Raw genomic sequence first — 17,469 nt, forward strand, 5'->3', positions numbered from 1 at the left:
TTGTCATCTGCAGAAAGGGTTGGAAGTTTCTAGTTCCCTATATGATCCTTGTTATACGCAGACTCTAATTCCTGGCGTATCCTTTCCGTCTCAGGCCTATTACAATACATTGATCACACAACGTCCTTCAAATCCAGAAGCTCTTTTCCTCAGGCCTCGGGTAATGATACACCGAAGTGTGTCTCCTCCATTTCGCAATCGTACGGCTTATTCCATCTGCACTACACCACGTTTGCTCACTTTTTGTCGCTCTCTCGTGACTCCGTCTTGCTCTTCGGGGTTAGGATGCGTATAAGTTCAAACACCCGCTCCCAGGAGGCAACGTTGAGGTGCTCGAAATGCCTGTTCTCGGCAACCTGCTGCTGATACCACTCCGTGGTCGGTCTGAACGTGTAAGGCCACGCGGAACGAGGATTTCTTCTGTCAAGGCTCACCACCCAAGTGTAGAAAAAATTCTCACATCTGCTCTGCCCCGTCAGATTTCCCCCGGGCGGGTAAAAAATAATCTTGCTCTCGCCGCCATGATTACGATGGCCGCCAACCATGTCAATGTCCATTGGAGAGTCTGCGGGATGACGCTCTTGCCGAATGGGCGCGTCGCCGGGATTAATCTTGCGGAAACCCCTGCGGAGCAGAAGAGTGTCAATCGCTGGAAGATATAGCTTGCAGTCTGACATCATCACGTCCAAGTTATGGACGGTGACGTCGACTGGCAATGTATACTCTGAAGGCTCTGTTTCGAATCCACCTTGCCAGACCTCCAGCAGAGGAAGGCCCCGATGTTTGGCTTCAGATCGTTCTCGTACCATCTGTATGAGGTGCTGCTGCGCCTTCAGGAGTTGAGACTCGTAGATCTCGTTCGCGGCGGAATATCGATTTTTGGCCGCAACGTCCCAAATAATAAGCTCGGTTCCCATCCATTTGTTATAAGGTTCACGAACCCGCCAAATCGCAAGCCATGGATAGCGCGGTGGCGGCTTCCTTGAATGGTCTTCTTCGGGGGTGTGGAAAAAGGCGAAGTAGGTATTGAACGTCGGCGGCAGATGATAGGAGGCCGCCGGTGGCTTAAAACCCTCCTGATGGACTGAGAAGAACGGCCAGGGCCACTCCATCCACTTGTCGAAAGTTGAGAAGTCGCGATGGAAGTCTCCATAAGAGTCAGCCGTGTTCGCAACGTCTTCGTAATAGGAGACGGCAAAGCCGAAGAGCTTCCCAAAAGGGCACGCTCTCGGACGTTCACGGCGGCTGGCGATTGACTTCAACTTGCTCTTAAAGTGGTTGGCAGACAAGCCTCCAAGGAGTTTACTAACTCTGCTTTCTGGTCCAAGGTTATTGTCGGAGCCTGACGTGGTCTGACAGGGACCATGAGCCTCGGCACCCACATCACGCCCAATCCCAAACGGGTAGACGGGAATGTCGCTGTCTTCGATCAGGTGGCTGTTGTCGGAATCGCCATCTGTTCCTAAAACATGGAACTTGCGGAACTGGTCGAAACGAGTCTGGGACCAACAACCGAACCAATTCACCAAGCTTTGCTCGTCGTTGGCATCGATAGATCCGTCAGCAAACACAATGGCTTCAAGCTGCTCATCCGGCACAATGCTTGTCTCTATGGCCGGCTGGAGGCCCTCCACTATCGCCCATGTCTCAAATCGAGCTGTGCAATCTTCTTTGCTCAATCCTGCAACCCGTGCTATCTCCTCACGCTTCGACGTTGGCCACCGGCGCGTTAGGTCACCATCCGCCATCAACTCGTCCCGACGGGCGGACCGCTCGTGCGAAAGATCACGCAGATACTCCCGTATATTCGCCGCGGCCACAATCTTTTGGTTATTGTTCGGCTTCTGATAGGTTCTATTGTACCACTGAAAGAGTTGGAAGGCACGGCGCGGTTCAGAGACCAGAAAACTTGGCGTGACCAAAATTGCGGTACCGTGGGGGAAAAACCTCGTCAACTCAAATGTGCCCGGTTTTGCTGTCTCGTTATGCATTGACCGAATGGATGGGTACGCGGGAGACAGCTGAAGTGACTCTCCAATACACCAAAAGACGTAAGCTGCCCTACTCTTGTGCAAAAGCAGCTTGAGCAAACCAGGGAACCGCCGGAGTGAATCGGCGGCTGCCTCGTGAACAATGATAACTCCATGCGCAACGATTTTCGCATTGGTAAAAGCGGCCCAGTCGCCATTCATTTTAGTAGAGAATATCCTACATTCGGGATTCTCCGAGCGAAGCCACTCGCTCACAGCCTCAAGTAATAGTATTCTAGATGGAGGAAACGCCAGGTAGAAGTTGTGGCGTACGTTTCGGATGCCAGGGGGGACGATCGTGTGGTAATCGAGGCGTAATAAATCGCGGAAGATGGCAACCCGCGAAGCTATTTTTGAGATGATGACCTGCCTGACGGGTAAAGGCTTCTTAGCAGCCGGCTGAGGCTTGAAGATGACATATTTCAGGGAGATATTTGCCGGGCTGTCGGCTTCGCCTTCAGGCATTGATTGCTTCCATTCTTCACACAGAGCTGGGTAAATGACGATGAGAAAGTCTTCATAGAAGCATACAACCCCAAACGACCCTGACCGTAGTCGCTCTGCTGCTCTCTCCACAACAACTTGGTCGTCATTTGACTTGGGCCTGACGCTTCCATTTGAGAGCACCCTTTCAACAACGACTGCCCTTTGAGAGGCAAAAGTCTTGGCAGTGAAATTCCTGGCGAAATGGAGCAATTTCTCGTCAACGAATTGAGAATGCCATGCGTCGGAGTCGGCTCTAACGTTATCAAACGTCATTTCGATGTCCTTGCTTCCCTTAGGACCCAAGACTACAGTTTTGTCGTAATTTTGGCCTGTACTTCTCGACTTGTAGTCTGTTATCGATAACTTGCGAAGGATAGACTGAGGCTTGGTAGGAAGTTGAGAAGGCTGTGACGGATCTGAAGGCATCGGGGGCGACTTGAGTCTTTTCGGCCGAACAGTCGGATAGTCCATATCCATCTCTTCTGGCTCATCGACAAGCGGAACATCTGCAAACTGAACAGACTTCCTTTTCTTGGTCATTGGCTGAACAGTCTGGGACTGACCCAAGTTTTGAGGGTGTGACACCCCCACCCTCTCCGACGCCGTCACACTGGACTCGCTGGCTGACCTTGCCGACAGATCATCGACTGAGCGCTTAAGTACAGACCGAGGGATGGTGATGGTGGTACTGGTGTTCGGAGCAATGTTTGTGCTGGTGTTTGTACTGATAGTGGTTCCAGAAGGAGGCCCGCGGCTAATGCTGAATAGCTTCGTTGGGACAGCCGTGGGAGCCACATCTGCTTTGTCACGACCTTGTAACTCGACCTTTCTCTTGATTCGATGATTTGAGAATAGACGAGCATCTTTGGTGGGGTCGGCCACGTTCTGTACGAGTTGACGGCGCTGCTTTAATTGCTTGCCGGCCGCAAAGACATTGATGCCCGTTCCGCTGTTCTGTGATCTAACCATCGTTCTGGAGCTCACAGCAGTGTTTTTCGCCTTATGAGTGGTCCGCGCAGTTGCTGCCGCACTACCCGGCAAACGGCTAAGTGTCGCATTATTGACCGGTCTGCTTGCCGAAGGCTTCTTCTTTGCTGTGCCTTGATATCCGTTCGCCGCTGCTTGCGTTGAAGATGTTTGTAAGCGTGGCCGAGGGCTTGAAGAGGATTGTGCCTTTCTTGTTGGTGATTTTGGTCTCTCTGTCGCTGAAGCCCGTTTCTGAGTAGTTGGTTTCTCCGCAACTTCCTGCTTTGGTGGGATCTTGGAGGGTTGAGTGTCAGGATGAAACGCATCCTCGCGACCACCCACAACCTTTGGAGGAGGAAACACAGCGTTGTATTCATCCTCTTCTACGTCTTCGTCGCTGAGATAGTAATCCGCCTTGGTTTCGCCCTCCCACAGCCTAAGCTGAATACCTCGCTTTTTCCGTTCAGCGTTACGCTTGTGATGCCGCTGGTATTTGTCCTCATGACGCTTGATCACGCTATCTTGCCAGGCGACAATGTCGAACGGCTGCTCCTCTCCTCGAGCTTGCTTTGCCTGAGTGTCTTTCCATTCTCCGAGTAGCTCATTCGTCACATTTTCCTTGGGCTCCCATGTGGCCTCCTCAATGGGATAACCGGTCCACTCTACCAGGAATTTGTCTCTTCCACCTTCGCGAATCTGAGCGCGGATGCCCTCCACAAGCCATTCCTCGTCGGAATCATGTTCGGACGCGAGGGTAGAGTTGATGGAGATGTTGTCATCGTCAGATTGCGTTTCATCGGCGACGAAAAGCCCGGAAACGTCCATGGCGCGCTTATACTCTGGAGAGCATAGTTAGAAGGCACGCGGGAAGGACACCCCGTGGTTGTATTTGTGAGCTGTTCCCACAGGCATTCGATGCACCAGAGGCTGATGCACTCGGATGACGATGCAAATGTTGATACGCCAGGTAGCAGGCCTAGTGAGTGCGACCGCACGCTGTACTGGAGCAGAAAGAGGAACGTCTAATACTCGAAGCGTAGTGCTTATCGGGCGAGGGTCAAAAACAAACAGGATGGAGCTCTTGTTCATGAAATTGGGTGTAATTATATGAACTAGAGAAGAGTAAGCGATGAGTTCCTCGGGAGAGGTAATGAGAACATACCTACTCGTCGGGTATCGAAGAGTGTTACCTAGTCAAGTCCTTGAAGGTAGAGAGGGACGGGAAAAGTAGAAGTTTTGTACTGAAGTAAAATCAGGAATGTACTGGATTGCTGGCATTGAATTGGGCGCGAAAAGTAACGATTTAATATCGAAGATGCACCAGGGCGGTGGGAGACCGTTTACATGCAGGCATTGGCAGCATGGGCAGGTACGGAGTGGAGGGCATCCCGTCGTCCCTTTGGGGAAGTGCCAACAGTGTCCGTGCGGCGGTTCAGGGAAGGTGCCACGATGCGATGGGTGCCTTCAGTGTTTACAGTTCTTCAACTACCTAAGCATGTGCTAAGGTACCTACCTACCTTTCTTTACCTTGATGCAATCCAAAGATGGCGGAAGGCAGTGCGTAGCGTCTTAGCGTGCATAAAGCGATGTCCTGTAGGTAGTCGGATAAGAAGCGACTTTCCATCAACCATCTATGTATATTATAGTTACTTAGGATGCCTTATCGGATCCTCCCTTGAGAATCGACATTTGTAAAGCAACGGAAGCTCTCCACGGATACCTACCGGTACTCTGATCAACTAATACAATAGCTGGGTAAGGTGAGTGCGGATAAGCAAATGTGAACCTCTCCTGCCAGTATTGACGACTCAGAGATGATCACCTCAACTGGCAAGGAAACTGTTTAAAATCTACCTCACTTGATCTACCTAGACAACTTGTAGAACCTAAGCTACCTGTGATTATGAACCTCAGTGGTAACCAAAGCTCAGATTGCCTCAAAGCTCGTGTCCTGGACGCCGCAATCTGGAATTTTGTGTCACACATGTACCGTTGAAGATCGAGTGCTGTGGCTTGGGGCACTGCGTGCAAATGGACGACGTCAGCTTTCTTGGTACTTCAGTACAGACCAAGCTGTGTGTGACACTCAGGGCACATGGCGAGCTGGGTCAGAGGAAAAGACATGAAGCATGCTGAGGTTGTCCTCTCTGAGCACCGCGGCTTGGGCACACGTGATGCTTGAGGTGAAACGCGACACTTCCGGCTACCGACGGCGGGATCCTGTCCTGGGACCTCACCAGCACCTCAGTTAACTGCTGACCTCTTTACATCCTGCCAATCTTCGAGGCAGACGAGGGAGACGCCGATGTGACGAACGTGGTTGGTGCATGCCCGGCGGTGGTGTGGCTCAGCGGGTTCAGCACATCCGGGAACGTGGAGCACCTCATCTTCCCCCTTCGACTTCGATGTACCCGGGCAGGGAATGGGTAGCAAGTGATGGGAGCAAGGCATTGATCACCTTTTTGTGCTTTCCTTGCCAGCGTGTCGTCTCTCTACCTACATTCTTACCAAAGCAACCTCTTTGACCTTCCTGCATACCTATTATGGATGTTCCATTTATTTGACAACCCCACCAGTTGATGATCTGGAGGCAGGGAGATGCTGAATTCATGGTTTCTAAAAACACCATAAATGGCTTTATGGTTTTGATTGTACTTTTGATAGACACGCCCCTTTTATCTTTCAGAAATAGATCTGTTGATACTCCGGGGTTTGGATATCTCCGCCTCCTACTCATCTGCTCAATAGCGCATAATGTAGTCGTCCATATCAAAAGTTGACGAGAATTCAGTCTCGCGGTACCTGAAGGTATCTCTTCAACTTGCACCACACGTTAAAGTACCTTGGCTGTCGAGGTATCTCCTGTACTCCCAATCTTCGAGCGTTCGGGACCCGACAAGCCCCCCTTGCCGCCCGGGCTGCCTTGGGAAGGGAACAATCCCCAGCGGCACTCCCTAACTCCAGGTATCTAACACGCCCAGGTACCTGACGCCCGCCTCACCTAGTTACCATTAAGGTACCTCAGGTACCTTACGCCCGACTTCCCTTCCTTCAGTGGCTGTTCCCTCTCTGGGGTACCGGTAGGTGCCTACCGACCCTCCGGGTGAGCGAGTCTCTGTGGCCTCCATACCTTACCTCAATCTTTGCTGCCTCACCCACCACACTATGCTGCCTTGACCTGCACTGTCCACCTCTCTCATTCTGGTTCAGTTCCAGACCCTTACACCTTGCCTCGCTTCAACTCAACTGCTTTATCTCTCGGGGCCGCGCACCACCTCCATCGAGCCGCAGTATCCACGCTTCGCAACACCAACGAACCTACACCTCCCCAGACACTTGTCCATCGCATTTGCAACACAATCCGACATCATGGCCAACGACGAATATGACGTGAGTCTCTCCAGCTTCAATCCCCCATACCCCTTGGTCCTGCTGCCGCCCCTCTCCCTCTCCAACTGCTCTCCAGCCCCCCTCCTTGCGCTAACTTGAAGCCTCCTACAGTTCCTCTTCAAAGGTGCGCCAACGACCGATCCGACCCTGCGACGTTATCGCATAATGGCCACAGGCTTTCTCAAGGGCCAGCTGACAGTTTCATCTTCTAGTGGTGTTGATCGGAGACTCGGGCGTCGGAAAGTCCAACCTTCTCAGTCGATTCACCCGCAATGAGTTCAACCTGGACTCCAAGTCGACAATTGGCGTCGAGTTCGCCACTAGATCCATCCAAGTCGACTCTAAGACGATCAAGGCACAGATTTGGGATACCGCCGGCCAGGAACGCTACCGCGCCATCACTTCGGCCTACTACAGAGGAGCTGTCGGTGCCCTCCTTGTCTACGACATCAGCAAGCATCAGACATACGAGAACGTCACCCGGTGGTTGAAGGAACTGCGAGACCACGCCGATGCCAACATCGTCATCATGCTTGTCGGAAACAAGAGCGATTTGCGCCACCTGCGAGCAGTGCCTACAGAAGAGGCAAAGGCTTTCGCCAGTACGTTGCGGTGAAGCGTCAGGGGGGAGCGCCGTAGACCCCGAGTTGGCTAACTGGTGCTCTAGGCGAGAACCATCTTTCATTCATTGAGACGTCTGCCCTCGATGCCAGCAACGTCGAGCTTGCATTCCAGAACATCTTGACCGGTTCGTCTACTCCCCCGTCTTGCAGCTCGCCTACACAGCTCGAGTATCTGGTGACATTCAGGTGCTAACGTGACTCGCCTCGCTGCAGAGATCTACCGCATCGTATCCAGCAAGGCCCTCGACTCGGGCGACGGACCCCAAGCCTCGATCGGAGCCGGCGCCGGCATTTCGCTCAGCACGCCCGCGGACAACAGTGCAGAGAAGAGCGGCAAGTGCTGTTAGGCGAATCCCCTTCTGCGAAACTGTTTCACGGCCTTTTGGGAGGGCTGCTACGGTCGATATCATGGCATGTCACATACATGCCCCGGAATCTGTACGTCACTTAGTCAAGGAGGGGCTGCTGCATCGAGGAATGACTAGGAATCCAATGAGTCTTTTTTATGATTTCCGAGGGGACGGAGTATAGTCTCGGCCTTTCTTTTGTTCTCCTTTATACGGCTCAGTGCGGCTTGTCTGGGATTTGACGTTTCTGACGATCGCTCTGACATGCTTACGTAGTTGAATGAATCCATCTTAATGCCTTGAGGGTCTTCTAGGCTGATTTGGTGATGTGCGAAGTCTTTTTTGGGCTATTCCATTTGACGGCCCTTCTTCGCCATATAACATACACATTGCAGCCAAGATATCCCTTGGCGAGTGTCCTTGGAGTGTAGTGGTACCCGGAATAAACGGGTCGCATCGTTGGCCGCCTTCAACCTGAACGGGAAGTGTTCGTGAGTTCTGACGTACCCCTTCTGAGTAGGGATTTTGCGGTCATGACAGGTGTTCCTCTCGACCCAAGGTGGCTTCTTCCCCTGGCCCAGCTCAATATCTTAGTGGTCAACCCAGCCATGCCTTGACATTGAAGTACCGCATTCCCAAATTTGGGGACTTGCTCGAGCCATGTCCTGGCATCACACTGGTCAGGACGTCTTGAAGCGCTCCAGCAAAGTGAAATTGAGGTGGGCATGCAAGCTTGCTGCGATCCACAAAGTTTCTTTCCCCCCAGCCCGCGCTAGGTACTCGTAGGTCCTTCGGTGACGGTCCCCTCAAGCCTGGCCCTGCCCCTCGAGCCCCCCTTTCGCTCTTCAGTTGGGTTAGCCTACGGTTTTGTTCTTGTCCCCCCTTCTGTGGCACACTCTGACACGGTCTGGGCGACAGGGCAGAGGGAACGAATGCGCGCAAGTCATGTACGTACCTCTTAAAAAGGTTCGAGGTGCACAGGCACCACAGGGAACCTCTCATGTGGGTGGGTGCCCCGCTACACCTGGTCACCGCCTTGCCGATAAGCTCTCTTATCGGGCGTTCAATCCGTAGCGGGAAGAAAAAATTTGGGCTGGTCGCAAACCCTCGGCTTCTGCTTTCTGCAGTGGGCTGCGATATCTTCTTCGTGTCAAACATCAATCTTCGACGCCTCCAGTTACCCCACACACCACCTTCGCAACCCGACAAGATGGCTTCCGTGTACAAGTCATTGTCCAAGAAGGCCGATAAGCCTGAGGCGCCCACCAATGGCGTCAAGAAGGTGCGCCAGAAGAGGCGCGCTCTGGTTCTTTCAAGCAGAGGCGTCACTTACAGGTGAAGCTCCGCCAACAAACCTTCATGTGCCACGGCAGTCTTGCTGATCCTTGACCTCAACAGACACCGACACCTAATGAGCGATATCGCGTCGATGATGCCCCACGGGAAGGTCGACAGCAAGGTTCGTAACGGCCCGCTGCGCTCGTCGACAATTTCCAATCCTAACAAACCGCTTTAGTTCGACACCAAGTCAAAACTCCACGTCCTCAACGAACTCGCCGAGCTCAACTCGACACCTCAGATTTGCTACTTGGAGGCCAGGAAGCACCAGGACCTGTACATGTGGCTGGCAAACGTGAGTGGTTTCCACTACGGGGTTTAATCTCAAAGGGGATGGGCAATACTGACATCTACAAGGCACCGAACGGCCCCAGTGTGCGTCTACACATTCAGAATATTATGACCATGGAGGAGTTGCGATTCCCGGGCAACTGTCTCAAGGGCAGCCGTCCTATACTGTCCTTCGACGCTGCATTCGACACCGAACCTCACCTGCAAATCATCAAGAACTTGATGTCCATGGTGTTCGGGGTTCCAGAGGGAGCGAGAAAGGCCAAGCCTTTCGTGGACCATGTGATGGGAATCAGCTGGGTCGACGAGAAGATCTGGATCCGCTGTAAGTCTTACAACTCCAACCCATCGCACTCTACGTCTCAAAAGACTAACAATGCGACAATTAGATTTCGAGGTTAAGGAGGTCGACGCCGAGACGGAGGAGGAAACCGGAAAGTCAGTCCTCAGGGGAGGCAAGACGGACGTCAGCCTGGTGGAGATTGGCCCGCGATACACAGCAACCCCGATTGTCATACTTGAAGGCAGCATGTGTGGAAGCAAGATCTGGGAGAGCCGAAACTTTGTCTCCCCGAACCAGATTCGCGCGGACCTGAGAAAGAAGAAGTCTACTCGCCACACCTCGCGGACGGAGCAAGAGGTAGAGCGGGCGGCAAAGAGAGGCGAGCTTGGTCTCAGGAGCAAGGGTGGAAAGGGCGCGGCGAAGGACGAGCTGGATACCAAGGCACTGTTTGCGTAATAATGAGATCCCATGCTGCTCAGGCATATTTGAGTTTATTGACTGGCGAGGGGCCAACATTGTTTTTTCTTCATCTTTTCCCCCGCTATGGAACCTTGAATTGTCTAGTAACCCTGGGCACCAAAGAAGACTGAGAAGAGTAAGGTATGCCAAGTGGCAGATGTTGTAAAAGCCGTATGCCTAGCATCAATCACTCAGACGGACGGCGCGAAGCTTTTGATAGCAAAATACGTACCCCAGAGGTCTCAGGTAGGCTCCAACAACCTCTCAATGATTGGCTAATGCGCCGCAAGCACCCTAGCCACAATCACGAGCGATACGGCACCCCTGACGCCAATTGCCCGGGGAAGGAACCCACTGGAGGGAGGTTGATAACTTCCGTCATCTTGGAAACCCGCGGTACCTGTGCGGCTTGACCTCCTGAGCTTGAGCAACATTAGGTCAGCAATCGGGACCTAGGTGCATGTCCTCTGCGTCACCGTCACCGTCGCGTCTAGGTACCCTCCCTCTCACTTGGTCCCGATTCCCCCTTCGCGTTAAAGTTTCCTTCCTGCAGCACCGCTTCAGCAACTCAGCACCGCGTTCTGTGTGAGCAAGCATGGCCAACTGGGACATCTGCCAGCCCATTTCGACCAATATCGTGTCTTCTGTGCAAACAATGCCGACCATCATCGCCTTTATTGATAGCCCCAACGTTGGGGTTATCAGGAAGTAAATCTATTGATCCGATACCTCACTGGTGATTTCATTCATCCGTGAGGCCAGACGAGACAACCCCGTCTCCAAATTACTCACACACACACATCTTTTGTGGCTGGATCCATATCCGGTGACATTTGTTGAAGCGTTCATCCAGAGCTTCTCTTCGACATCAAAGCTAGGCCACGCGCTCTAGCTCATTCTGTTCGTCCTTGATCAGCAGGCAAGCATCAAAAGACGCCGGGGAACTCATCGTGACGAGGTCCAAGGAAAGAAAGCTTCCTGAAAGCAATATGCTGCAATACACCCGTGAGTTGCGCGTTTGCCAACATTGTCTTTGAGATAAAGTGTCTAAGTTGTTCCTAGATTCGACTCGTATCATCCTTGCTGCCGAGGGCGTTTTGCTGCTTCTCTGACTTGTTCATCTGAATAATCGTCAATTTGAAAAACTACCAGACTGAACAATCGTCAGACTAACCTTTCATCACAAACATTCCCCAGCCCGAAACTTGACTCTGCACTGCTTTGTCGGACCAACTTCTTCCCTATCCTTGATCTACCCTCAAACCACGATCGCCCCTATTACACATAGACCGCTATAGACAACCATTGAATGCTTTCAAGATGTCTTCAACCTATTCATCACTGTTTGTGGGCACACAGATGCAATCAGACCTGGCAGATTGCGACCTAGGCAAACTAGACGGCCTCGAAGGGCTGCCTCTGGAGATCATTTTCGACATCTACCATCAACTCGATGTCCGCAGCATCTTCTCGTTGGCGCAGGTTAACACTCTTTTCCATGGACTCCTGAAAAGAAACAAGGCGGCGATTTTACTGCCAATTCTCCAGCGAGAGTTTAGTCCGTTGCCTGAGCTTCTCCAAGTCTTCACAGCATCGGACCAAGACATGCACCAGTATGGAGATACATTCCAGCCGCGACGGGTCGTTTTCAGACGATTCCCGGGCGACATGACGGGCGTTACTCTATCCCGAGGCGGTGTACAACACAGTGCAGGTGCTTTGAATGGCGACAAACTAACAAGAACCACTTTGCCGTCACCTCGATCGGTCACGCTTGTTGAACGGGACTTGGAACCCTTGCTGAAGTACTGCTTGGTGGCACGGCAGTGGGAGGAAATATTCCCTCGACTACATTGGTTCGCGACACCCGAGGACTGCCGTCAATTAGACGAGCTAGAGAAGTTTAAGCTTCGCCGGGCTCTTTATCGGTGGTGGCTATACGCCTTTTACTTTCACGGTGAACTTCTTCGTCCCCGGAGCGGTCAGCCAGAGCCGTTTGTCAACGATATCCGAACCAGTCACATGAGACTTCATTCAACTCGCGAGTTGATCGAGATGAGAGATCTCTTTTTCTCGATGAAGAATCTTGTACGGCACTACATCTACCCGAACCTAGAACAGAACCTCGAACCTGTAAGTGACGTTGACATCTTCCGCTTCAAACTTAAACACTGACACAGCGCCGAAGGTGGACGAGAGCAGCCCGCTTGAGACTATGATTGAAACCAGCATTCGCGAACGCATTGTGGATACATATGCCAAGCTGGATCCAGAAGACCTAATGTTTTACTTCGAGAACTTGTTCAACTACCCTCGCAAGAGACTGGTGACGGATGTCAACTTGAAGCACCCCGCTTTCTCCCAGGACCAGGAATCCTTTGTAGCAGCGGTCCAGTCAGCAGCGGACGAGCGGCCGTGGCTTTACGACATTGCTGATTTGACTAGCATCGGAGGCATTGTTACCTCTGATGACGACTTGGACGAACATCTTGGTCGTGACGGCAGCCATGATGGCTCGATTCCTCCTCCAGGAGCTTTTCGGCGGCCGAGAGGGATTTGGGCACCACCAGGAGACGATGGCCGAGCTCTGGCCGAGCGAAGTCATTCCCATGGCGGGCAACGTTACTGAGTTCTCGCGCAGAGGCAATCATCTCACGATGAGCTATATAAGTTGAAAGTGAGGCAGAAATTGTCTGAGTGGATATATCCTAATAGAGTGATTATTTCATGGCCTTGCCTAACCTTCGTCAAGTTGATTTCGCATCTCTCGTGCATGAGCTACACCAACTGCTTTGCAGTACCAATGCTTGATGCTAGAAAGTCGTTTGGCTTCGTTGATAAGCAACATGATGCCTGAAATTATCAGATTCACTGCACTTCTATGGATGATCACCCCGAAAATAATGTTGGAAAGAGATGTGGTCCAGAGAGATGAAAGAGAAAGACTGAACTTGCCTTATTCGGGAACCCAGCAATTAGTGGATTGCTGATTTGATGTCTTAGCTAGTGCAAGGCTGCGACCTACAGGGGCGTAAGTGTGGCGGGTGCACCCTGCAAGGCGGCGAGCTTGTGGCCAGCTCCCGCCTTGTCAGTGGCCCAAGCCTCTCCCATCCTCACTCACACCCGGCCACTCACTTAATAGTCGTCCTACACGACGGCATTGTCCTCCATCAGCGTGGCGCATTGTCTTTGCGCATCTGGAACCTTGTTCTTAATATCTCTTTTCTCTCGAACTCACCTCTTACACCCGATATACGACCAACATCTGCAGGCGCTGCGCTGTAATCAGACTTGCGACAGACCGACCTACTACAGCTGGCGGCGAGCTTATCCGATCTCAGTGTTGATCTCATCTAGGTCGGCAGCCACAGTTGAGCCATCGTTTTCGCAAAGGTCAGTCGCTATTTCTCAAAGTGCTTTTTTTCTATTTATGACAGTCAAGCGACAGTCTGATCAGTCTTCTATTTCATCATCAAGCGAGCTGGCCGAGATGGCGCATCTTGAATGTTTCTCTTAACGCCGTTTCCCTTTCATCAAGGCCGAGCAATAAAGAAGCTTCATTCGAGCTTCGTCAGTCTTCAGTTTCATTACGACAGATCTTTTCATTGCTATCACTTATTCAAGAGGCGCATTTTCGAAACGGGAACTCAGAAAAGAGACACTTTGTCTTTCACTTGGCCTGCCTTGCTGTTCCTCATGTTCCAGCGCCCGGACGAATTCTGAATATATAACTAACCTGAAAGTAGAAGATCGTCTGATTCTGGGCAACCTGTGGTGTTTCTCTCTGCGTGTTTGGAGATCGATAAGCTTCCGGGGACAGGACAGAGCATTCAGTCGGACCTGTTCATCTTTCTGAGGCCTAGGACTGCCTTCCGTCCTAGCCCAAAACACCCCGGCCATCAGTACTCTGGCAAGCCTCTGTTGCTTAGCCACGACGATCTTGCGCTGCTACTCAAAGTTCCGGACACTATCCTGACCTCAGGTCGCTCGCGATAAGCATCCTTCGCGTTTTGGGGCGTGTCGACACAGCCGGTTTCTGGACCATGGAAGGCGGCGACCCGGACGTCGTCATGGGCGGGGACGATAAGCCTTCAAATGACACCGCGGCCACCAACGGAGTTGCGGTGTCTGCTGATGGGGTCCAAAAAGACGAGAATACCACATCGCCCGACGACGAGGATGAAGAGTATGATGAAGAGTCCGAGGAAATTCCAGACGATGGCGCGGTGCGCAGACGAGGATTACTGCCCACGGCATGTTGCTACGATGACCGCATGAAGCTTCACGTCAACGCCGACTTTGGAACTACGCCTCATCATCCGGAAGACCCTCGCCGAATAGAGGAGATCTTCAAAGCATTCAAGAGGAATGGCCTGGTTTTCAACGGCCCGGAAAGCAAACTCACCGAAACAATGCGCCACAATCCGTCGAAATACATGTGGAGGATTGGCGCTCGCGAAGCGACCAAGGAAGAAATTCTTACGACACACACTCCGCTACACTATCACTGGGTCGAGAGCCTATCGAAGATGGACTACCCTACGCTGAGAGAAACGAGCCGGCAATATGACCAGGGCCGTGCCTCACTCTATGTCGGCAGTCTGACATTCACGGCGGCCCTTCTGTCCTGCGGCGGCGCCATCGACACCTGCAAGCATGTCGTCGAGGGCAACGTCAAGAATGCCTTTGCTGTCATCAGACCCCCTGGTCACCATGCAGAATACGATCAACCCCTCGGCTTCTGCTTCTTCAACAACGTACCCGTCGCTGTTAAGATCTGCCAGCAAGAGTACCCAGAGGCCTGCAGAAAGGTGCTCATCTTGGACTGGGACGTTCATCACGGCAATGGCATTCAGAATATTTTCTACGATGATCCCAATGTTCTGTACATCTCCCTTCACGTCTACCAAAACGGAGTCTTCTACCCCGGACCGCCAGAGAATGCAGAAATACCGGATGGAGGTCTCGAACACTGCGGTACAGGACCCGGACTGGGAAGGAACATCAACATTGGATGGCACGATCAGGGTATGGGGGATGGCGAGTATATTGCCGCCTTCCAAAAGATCATCATGCCTATCGCCAAAGAGTTCAATCCCGACTTGGTGGTCATTTCCGCAGGATTCGACGCTGCCGACGGAGACGAGCTCGGTGGTTGCTTCGTGAGCCCTGCCTGCTACGCACACATGACCCACATGCTCATGTCCTTGGCAGAAGGCAAGGTCGTTGTGTGCCTCGAGGGCGGGTACAATCTGCAAGCCATCTCAACGTCAGCGGTGTCAGTCGCCCGTACGCTGATGGGAGAACCGCCACCGAGGATGGACTTGCCATCCTTGAATAAGGACGCAGCCAGGGTCCTCGCCAAGGTGCAGAGCTACCACGCACCGTACTGGGAATGCATGAGACCTGGCATTATTCCGATGCCGGATATTCAAGATCTACATGCAACACGACTCAACGACCACATCAGGCTCGGCCAAAGGCAGGCCCTGTCACAACGCCACCAGATGATCCCTCTTTTTATACAAAGGGACATGCTCTTCAAGTCTTACGAGAACCAGGTTCTTGTCACGCCAGACATTCCGTCCGCACGTCGTATCCTCATCATCTTTCATGATCCGCCGGAGGTGCTGGCTCAACCTGATGTGGTTGACCGTCACGTGGAATCTCACAACGCATGGGTCGTCGACAGCGTCGAACAGTATATCGATTGGGCTGTTGGCCAAGGCATTGCGGTCATGGACGTTAACGTTCCGAATAAGATTCTACGAGACGAAGATATGGAACCTTACAACCAACAGACAGGAGAGATTGAGCTTCTGGGCGAGCTTCAAGAGCTGGCGAATTACTTATGGGACAATTACATCCAGCTCTACGAGGAGGCCGACGATATCCTTCTTCTTGGTGTAGGTCGGTCGTACAGTGGAGTCAGGGCGCTCCTGACCGGACGAGGTATGTCTCTTCACAACATGGCAATAACGTGCTGTTCCCATGCTAACCATTTTACCGCAGACTGCAAAGCCAGAATTGCCGGAGTCGCTTGCTTCATCAAGGGAATGTTGCGACCCGTCAAGTCTGACGTCGACACCGAGCTTGCACCTTGGTACAAGGATCATTCCCAGATCTTCGTTGAGCACGATCACGCGTGCTGGTCTCGTGCAGACACAAAGCACAGAGTAAGTAAGCGCCGTTTCGGAACGGTAATCCGGAGTCCGGAAAATGGCACCCAGAAGATGGCGAATACACATGCCAAGGAGGTCCAGAGCTGGATGCTGGACATGCTTGCCGCACGGCAGAATGGTGATACTACGGAAGACGATAAGATGACTTGACATATGCCAGCGGAGTAACGCTGGGAGCTCGAGCACGAGACAATATACTGGAGGAGGCGCGTCCAGTGCAGCAAATATACAGATGGGAAACGAAGTGTCGGTTGGCGTTGAGGACGGAGATAGAATCCAGCTCGGCAGCACGCTTGTCAGGGGGAGGCGGACGATCTGAGAAGAGAAGACACTTTTAGGAGCGAGGAATTTTCGAGCGCGGGATGGCGGCCACCAACGTACTTTAGGCATTTCGCGAGAGAATTCTGTTGATACAACACCACAATGCGAACCATGTTGCCCCGAACCCGAACTATCTTCCTGGCCTTCCTCTGCGTGAGGCAAGGTGGGAGAGAGACATTACTCGGTCACCAAGGTGAAGTTGGGGTCAAGAGATGAGTCGTGGCCCTCCTTCCCAACAGTGGATCACAGCATCCATCCAACAACCCGCCTTGCTAGCTCAATCGGTAGAGCGTGAGACTCTTAATCTCAAGGTTGCGGGTTCGACCCCCGCGTGAGGCTCAAATCCTCACCGCGATTGGCAAAGCCACTCATCGGGTTTATCTTTTGCTTTTTGGCCATTGTGTGAAAATAGTCTTGCACTTGGCTTTGGCACACAGTAAGTACGTCACTCCTTTTCAAGTCGCCAAGAGTAAAAGAGACTTAGTCAGTGGACCCCTCCTTGGACTCCAGTTGTCACAATAGTTTCCGTGGTCTAGCTGTTGGCCTCTTCAATACTCGCCTCGTCGTGGGGTCACAATTTTTTCCGGCAAATCACTTAACATCCCAGCCCATCGTCAATTCTCCAAGCTCTGATTGGTCCCAGCTAAAAGAATGCCTTGTGGACCAGCACTGACGTCCGCCGACACATGCCCATTGGCTCAACAGCCGATGTGATCCTTATCTTATCCAACCAAGCGCGTCTGATCGCGCTTC

The 17,469-nt window shown here is 52.3% G+C and overlaps 6 protein-coding genes and 1 non-coding gene across 7 annotated transcripts; 5 read left to right on the forward strand and 2 right to left on the reverse strand.

The window, feature by feature from the left end:
• Nucleotides 1-15: 15 nt before the first annotated feature.
• BDP55DRAFT_656194 (uncharacterized protein) lies at nt 16-2,260 on the reverse strand. The gene has a single exon (XM_060574367.1). It carries the CDS (start codon nt 2,190-2,192, stop codon nt 237-239), a length of 1,956 nt encoding a protein of 651 aa, XP_060432216.1. The 5' UTR covers nt 2,193-2,260; the 3' UTR covers nt 16-236.
• A 1,051-nt stretch (nt 2,261-3,311) lies between these two features.
• BDP55DRAFT_521850 (uncharacterized protein) lies at nt 3,312-4,307 on the reverse strand (the record flags this gene model as incomplete). The annotated part of the gene is made up of 1 exon (XM_060567777.1): nt 3,312-4,307. A coding segment is annotated over one exon (996 nt), but the record flags the coding sequence as incomplete, so codon positions are not given.
• A 2,544-nt stretch (nt 4,308-6,851) lies between these two features.
• On the forward strand, nt 6,852-7,842 carry BDP55DRAFT_726418 (ras family protein; the record flags this gene model as incomplete). The annotated part of the gene is made up of 5 exons (XM_060579146.1): nt 6,852-6,872; nt 6,984-6,996; nt 7,085-7,474; nt 7,540-7,620; nt 7,709-7,842. The coding sequence occupies 5 exons, from the start codon at nt 6,852-6,854 to the stop codon at nt 7,840-7,842; spliced, it is 639 nt and encodes a 212-aa protein (XP_060432218.1).
• Nucleotides 7,843-9,052: 1,210 nt separating this feature from the next.
• BDP55DRAFT_547531 (Brix domain-containing protein) lies at nt 9,053-10,210 on the forward strand (the record flags this gene model as incomplete). The annotated part of the gene is made up of 5 exons (XM_060568747.1): nt 9,053-9,177; nt 9,241-9,301; nt 9,359-9,475; nt 9,538-9,796; nt 9,861-10,210. The coding sequence occupies 5 exons, from the start codon at nt 9,053-9,055 to the stop codon at nt 10,208-10,210; spliced, it is 912 nt and encodes a 303-aa protein (XP_060432219.1).
• A 969-nt stretch (nt 10,211-11,179) lies between these two features.
• Nucleotides 11,180-13,179, forward strand: BDP55DRAFT_47366 (F-box domain-containing protein). Its single transcript, XM_060567625.1, has 3 exons — nt 11,180-11,218; nt 11,276-12,346; nt 12,402-13,179. Exons 2-3 carry the CDS (start codon nt 11,534-11,536, stop codon nt 12,840-12,842), a joined length of 1,254 nt encoding a protein of 417 aa, XP_060432220.1. The 5' UTR covers nt 11,180-11,218; nt 11,276-11,533; the 3' UTR covers nt 12,843-13,179.
• A 1,104-nt stretch (nt 13,180-14,283) lies between these two features.
• Nucleotides 14,284-16,545, forward strand: BDP55DRAFT_547873 (histone deacetylase; the record flags this gene model as incomplete). Its single annotated transcript, XM_060568789.1, has 2 exons — nt 14,284-16,165; nt 16,226-16,545. The coding sequence occupies 2 exons, from the start codon at nt 14,284-14,286 to the stop codon at nt 16,543-16,545; spliced, it is 2,202 nt and encodes a 733-aa protein (XP_060432221.1).
• Nucleotides 16,546-16,982: 437 nt separating this feature from the next.
• On the forward strand, nt 16,983-17,055 carry BDP55DRAFT_t110. Its single transcript has one exon. It is a non-coding gene; the product is annotated as a tRNA-Lys (tRNA).
• Nucleotides 17,056-17,469: the final 414 nt, after the last annotated feature.

Source organism: Colletotrichum godetiae (assembly GCF_030913485.1).
Source record: "Colletotrichum godetiae strain CBS 193.32 chromosome Unknown BDP55scaffold_11, whole genome shotgun sequence".
Classification (NCBI taxonomy): Eukaryota; Fungi; Ascomycota; class Sordariomycetes; order Glomerellales; family Glomerellaceae; genus Colletotrichum; species Colletotrichum godetiae.

Excerpts from the sequence above, each read along its gene's own strand:
- BDP55DRAFT_656194 (XM_060574367.1), bottom strand. The coding sequence starts at position 2,192 with ATGAATGGCGACTGGGCCGCTTTTACCAATGCGAAAATCGTTGCGCAT.
- BDP55DRAFT_47366 (XM_060567625.1), top strand. The coding sequence starts at position 11,534 with ATGTCTTCAACCTATTCATCACTGTTTGTGGGCACACAGATGCAATCA. Across the intron at positions 12,347-12,401 it reads TAGAACAGAACCTCGAACCT|GTGGACGAGAGCAGCCCGCT; the intron begins GTAAGTGACGTT and ends ACAGCGCCGAAG.